General features: G+C 38.5%; 1 protein-coding gene across 4 annotated transcripts in view; it reads right to left on the bottom strand.

Annotated features, from left to right (window-relative positions):
- Positions 1 to 2610: 2610 nt before the first annotated feature.
- LOC126419292 (protein I'm not dead yet-like) overlaps positions 2611 to 6000 on the bottom strand; it is a 263495-nt gene continuing 260105 nt past the window's right edge. For all 4 annotated transcript variants that reach the window (XM_050086458.1, XM_050086460.1, XM_050086459.1 and 1 more), the window contains one exon: positions 2611 to 3543. In XM_050086458.1, the coding sequence (XP_049942415.1) occupies positions 3397 to 3543 (147 nt within the window). In that variant the 3' untranslated portion in view covers positions 2611 to 3396. The remainder of the gene's footprint in view (positions 3544 to 6000) is intronic.

Genomic DNA, 6000 nt, shown 5'->3' with positions numbered 1-6000 from the left:
CAAATATTTTTGAGAAAGCGAGAAAAAGTGAAATTGGTCACTAGTTTGATGGTATCTCTTTATCCCCCTTCTTGTAAAGAGGCTTAACTTCAGCATATTTTAGCCAGTCCGGAAATCTTCCGCTGATAAGAGATTGATTATTTTTATTTATTTATTTTATTATCCATCTTTAGGCATTAAAAATGCAATTTATGTCGTCATTTGTGTACGTATACAGTTTACATAACTAACAGAAATGGTGTAATATATTGTAGATTATTATTGTCTAATAAGATACAAAAATTTGCCCTTGATGCTGCACAAGGTATTTGCATTATATTTACATGTATAAGTTTAATCTAAGTGACACTATATTTGTACCAGTACTTAAGATCATCTTTAGTGCACATTATAAGCTCTTCTATTGTATAAAAAGCTTTTTCTCTAAGCCATTTATTTGTGACACTTTTAAACCCATTCAGTGACACATTATGAGCCTCTATTGGCAACATGTTAAATAGTTTTACTCCCATGTACCTGTAACTATCCTGAGTTTTCTTTAGTCTAGCAACTGGGATGTCAATTTGCTGTTTTATACGTGTGTCATGGTGATGGATAGATTGTCGTAGTTTGCACAAACTGTGTTGGTTTTCTTTTGTGTGTATCAGACAATGTAAAGAGGGCTGCAACTGTTAGTATTTTAGATTATTGAAATATGGTCTACAAGACTCGTTATTTCTGACTTCATGGATGCATCTGACTGCCTTCTTTTGCCAAATGAAAACTTGTTTTGCTCCGAGTGAGTTTCCCCACAACAAAGTGGCATATGTTAAATGGGTGTGGAAAAAGGCAAAGTATGCATTGAGTAATAACTTACCACTAACACATGACCTGAGTTTACCTAACAAATATGTCACACATGCTAACTTAGTACAAATATAATCGGTATGACTCTTCCATGATAATTTTGAGTAAAGATGGATCCTAAGTAGCTTAGCTGAGACACAATCAATCTTATCACTCTTAACACACAAGCTAGAGAGAATATTTACAGTTTTATCATGATTTATATGCAAGTCATTGAGTTGGAACCACTTGATGGCTGCTCTGAGATAAGCCTCACTTTCCTCGTTTAATTTTCCTAAATCTTTCCCTGCTGTAACACAAGTAACTTAAGATAGAACTCAAGTCGCATGAGTACTCTGTGATTATCTTGGTTGATATGTTGTCATACCCACTGGAACACTTAGATTCTTAGGATTTTATGATGGCTGCTACTTCTTTGGAAGATGAGAGCATCATTTCCATTTTACTGAAGTTATTTTTAAAGATTGGTCTCAGATACTCCATTGCACTGTTCACCAAACCTGATAACTCCAAGCTGTCAGTAACAGAAATGAAGTACTCATTTAAGACGTTTCCAACACTATGTTACCAAGTCTCATTTATTTTTAGAGCTGTTCAGGGGCAAAGGTCCATGGAAATTGGGTTGCTCATTTAGATATCTTGATTTGGCCATTGGAAGTTATCAGGTGACCAGAGAAAAAAATTGTCAGACATCACAAAAATATCCTTCAAAATTCCACAGAATTGGAGATAGTTCATGACACAGCTTTTCTTGTAGTGCAGGAAGGAAATTATTGTCAACTGAACATTAGCACTTGCATTATCAGGACTTATTTTTCCAAATGACTCATAAGTAATTAGAAAAGTGTGTAGATCCACAGGGGATAGGAGATGCTTATGACAAACAACCATGCAATCCTGAAACTCTGAAGAACAATATTTATAGTCATAAGAGCATGCACAAATATTTCAATATAGTGAAGTTTTCAGCCCAACTGTCTGTCAAAGAGTCAGCTGCACTGGAACCAAATCTACCACCAGCGATGTTACCTCACAGAACAGTATTTCCACAAGTACAATGCTCAGTTTTATCAAAAAATAAAATCATAACATGTACATGAAGTTTCAGACAATTTGTCTTACAAAATTTATATACCCATGCCTCCATCTTTGCCACCCTCCCTGTTTACCTTTCCCCTGTTACTTCATAACCTGGGTTGTGAGTAACTGAATCCACTTTCCCTTCTTACCCTTTTTCCCCTCTCTCCTCCCTGGTGAAGTAACAAAGTTCTGAAAGCTAGGATACGTAAATTTTCTGTTCTGTTTTGTGTATCTATCGGCTGTACTGACCTGAGGTAAGTTCTGGCCAGCCCCTCTATCTCTTTGTTAGTATTTGTTTCATATCTTTATATGAGATTTTCCATTAATAGTTTAAAATTTATATACCAGTAGATAATTTCTACTTCTGCTACATTGACCTAGCTTATCTGAAAAATGTTTCTCTAAAGAATGCAAATCTTAGTTTTACCAGTTTTAACCTGCTACATCAGCATAGTCCAGAAAACTGCTACATATTTTATCTTTTGACACTGCATTAGGGGCAGTAAATTACAGCCACTTTCATTCATGAGTCATTGTTCCAGTGGCAGCCGTGACATTAAAACATTGCTCTCTTATAAGTCAATGTACTGTAACTGTCTTTTGATGGATGGGAACTTACAAGAAAAATAATTCATTGTAAAGTAATTCTTGTTTATTTTGTTTTTTATGTATTTTCACTAGAATTTTATAATAAATAATATGTGATATCATAATTCATTATCAAACTTCAAAAAGGCATTTTATTTACAAAGATGCAGTTCTGTATCACAAACAATACTTTTGGCACAACAGTGAGTTTCAGCACCCTGTCAAATACTGGTTTCCTTCCATAAACTGATGTTACTTAGCAGAGCTCATAATATTTCATTTTTTTCATTACAGAAGTTGATCTTACCGGGCACAAAAGATAACTGGCAAAGTAAGGTACAAGATGTAAAAAGTACAACTGTTTCTATTCCTATTGAGTATCTATTCCTTGTGCCATTGTATTCCTCACTCCATCAACTGTCTTTCTTTACCATCTATTAAGAGCAGGCAGTGATCTTCACACATCAATAACAATTCAGTGCATTTCAGTTAAATTCATTTCAACACAGTTATTGTAATATCATATGCTTCATAACTGCCAGCCTCTAAACAATAACTATTCATAGATTTACAATAACTCAATACATGTCACAAAACTGACAGTGTATGAGATCAAAGTGTGTTCAGATTCTAGTTAAAAGTTTAACCTAGACTCTGAATCTGCACACAGCATAAAAGACTGCATATGTAAACTGTCAGTAATTCAATAAATGACTTAAAATGAGTCACTAGTCAGTCTAATTGCAATATACAATTAATTTTTGCAAAAAGTAACACTTTTCAGGCATTGTATCTGTGTTTAGACATATTTAGTGCACTGAAAATGTCTGGAACATAAATCCAACAGCACATTTTTTCCTTCTGTTTCATGTTTTCCCCTTTTCATAGGTCGTGGAAGCTTTCGGTTGTATTACTATTCGCAGCCCAGCTTGGAAATCCATTCAAACCATATAAAACTCCTCCATATGTTGGAAATAGCACCAACAGAAAGACAATGCTAATAACACACATTCCAAGACCAGCTTTAATCTGTAACAAAATAATCACATATCCTCATAAATTGAGCATAATTCCAATAGTATACAACACATCATTCTATAAATTTATTTGTCAGAAGTTCTTCCTTCAAAAATCTTTTGGCTTTTGGAGAATTAATGTATTCAGCTTAATCTATGATCAATGTAACACTTCAACAATTTTTTTGTCTCACTTTTGATCCAGCAGCTATCAGGGATTCAAACCTGGGCCTCAGACTTACTAGGCAGATACTCTGACTGCTAAGCCATCCAGACACTGTGTTCATTGGAACTGCATGAACTACCCTAGCATGTCTCCTGTCAGATTCAAATTCTCAAATTATCCACAAACTATAAATGTATCCCCTTGCCCATTTCGTCATTACTCATGGCATTTTGCCAATTCCTGTCAGAGTTCAAGCTTGGTGGTATTTGCACTGAAGAGATTGTTGGTCATCTAACCTTAATTATATATTTTCCAAAAGAACAGATATCACATGCACACATATAAGGCCAATGATCTCTCCAGTGCAAATGTACACCAAGCTTTAACTCTTACAGAAGTCAGTGAAATGCCACGAGTAAAGAGGATAATGGGCAAGGGGCACTAAATTAGCAGTGTGTGCGTAAGTCGAGAATTTGGGTCTGACAGGGTTGTGCTGGGGTAGCCTGTACAGTTCCACTGACCACAATGTTTGGATGGCTTAGTGGTCAGTGCACCTGCCAAGTAAGAAGGAGACCTGGGTTCAAATCCCTGTCCAGCACAAAATTTCCACTTTCCCCCTTAATTTCAATCAATGCTCACTTGCAGCCAATACCTATAATTCCTTTGTGTCTTAGATATAATAGTGTAGAAATAAATGAATGGAAACTCCAGGTAGGAATATATACAAGGTTGGAAAAGATAGCTTCCTACTTATTATAAAGAAGACATGTTAAGTTGCAGACTAGCACAATTAAAATACACTTACAGAAAGCTCTCAGTCACCGCCTTGATCAGCAAATCAGAAATACACACCATTCGTATACACAAGCAAGCACGCCTCATGTGTACATGACTGCCACCTCCAGTATCTCGAGCTGGAATGTAACTATCACGTGGGATGTGATCAGAAATTTGGAGGGGGCAGGGAAGGTGAATGAATAGTAGAGTATGGGTAGGGAGAGAGACGAACACCATCTAGTGGTGTGTTCAGGGCCTAAAATGCTAACAGGCACAGTGTCAGGAGGTTGTGGGATAGGGAGGTGGTGAAAAAAGGAGCAAAAAAGGAGAGGGGCAGGGAAAGATGGGCAGGTGCATTGACAAAGTGTGGCAAATAAAGAAACTGGGATATGAGATTGGGAAGGAGACGATAGGACAGATGGGGTGGAATCTGTTGGGTGGAAGGTGTGGGGCGCCACGTTACCATAGGCTGAGACTGGGATGATTACAGGTACGGAGAATGTTTTGTAAGGATAACTCCCATCTGCACAGCTCAGAAAAGCTGGTGGTGGAGGGGAGGATCTATATGGCTTGGATAATAAAGCAGCCATTGAAATCAAGCATATTAAGTTCAGTTCCATGTTGTGCCATAGGGTGATCTACTTTGATCTTGGCCACAGTTTGGCAGTGGCAGTTCATCCTGGGGCACAGCTCATTGCTAGTCATACCAATATAAAATGCTGTGCAATGACTGCAGCAAAGTTGATAAATGACATGGCTGCCTTCACAGGTGGCCCAGGCCCTGTTGGGGTAGGATAGACATGTGACATGAAAGTACCAGGAAGCATTGGGCGGTTGAACTGGGTGGGTCTAGCACCTGGGTCTTCCACAGGAATATGACCCTTGTGCCGAGGGCTTGGGATTGGGAATGGCATAGGAATGGACTAGGATGTTGTGGATGTTGGGTGGGTGATGGAACGCCACTTTAAGAGGGGTGGAAAGGATCTTGGGTAGATGTCCATCATTTCAGTGCATGATGATAGGTAAACAAAGTTCTGGTGAAGGATTTAGTTCATTTGTTCCAGTCCAGGCTGGTACCGAGTGACAAAGGAGGCACTGCATTGTGGCTGGTTCTTGGGGATGATAGAAGGGTTGGGGATGTGAGGGGAAATAGCATAAGAGATCTCTGTTGTGGACTAGGTCTGGGGGATAGTGCCTGTCTGTGACAGCTCTCAGCATATTGAACAAGGGAGTCTTTGTCACTGCACATATGCTGCCCTGGGTGGCCATACTGTATGGGAGGAATTTTTTGGTGTAAAAGGTATGACAGATCCGAAATGCAGGTACTATTGGTGGTTGGTGGATTTAATGTGGTCAGATGTGCAGATAGAGCACAGAGGAGGAAGGTGGTACGTTGTGTTGAGGAGGACCATGTGAAGTAGATAGACAAGAAGGTGTTAAGGTGGTTGGAGGTATTGGTCATTGGTCAATGAGAGCCAGTTCTTTCAGTAGACACACAACTGCCAGCCACAACATGGTGTCCAGGAT

This window comes from Schistocerca serialis, chromosome 9, assembly GCF_023864345.2.
Source record: "Schistocerca serialis cubense isolate TAMUIC-IGC-003099 chromosome 9, iqSchSeri2.2, whole genome shotgun sequence".
Classification (NCBI taxonomy): domain Eukaryota; kingdom Metazoa; phylum Arthropoda; class Insecta; order Orthoptera; family Acrididae; genus Schistocerca; species Schistocerca serialis.
This window is presented reverse-complemented; position numbering and strand designations above follow the sequence as displayed.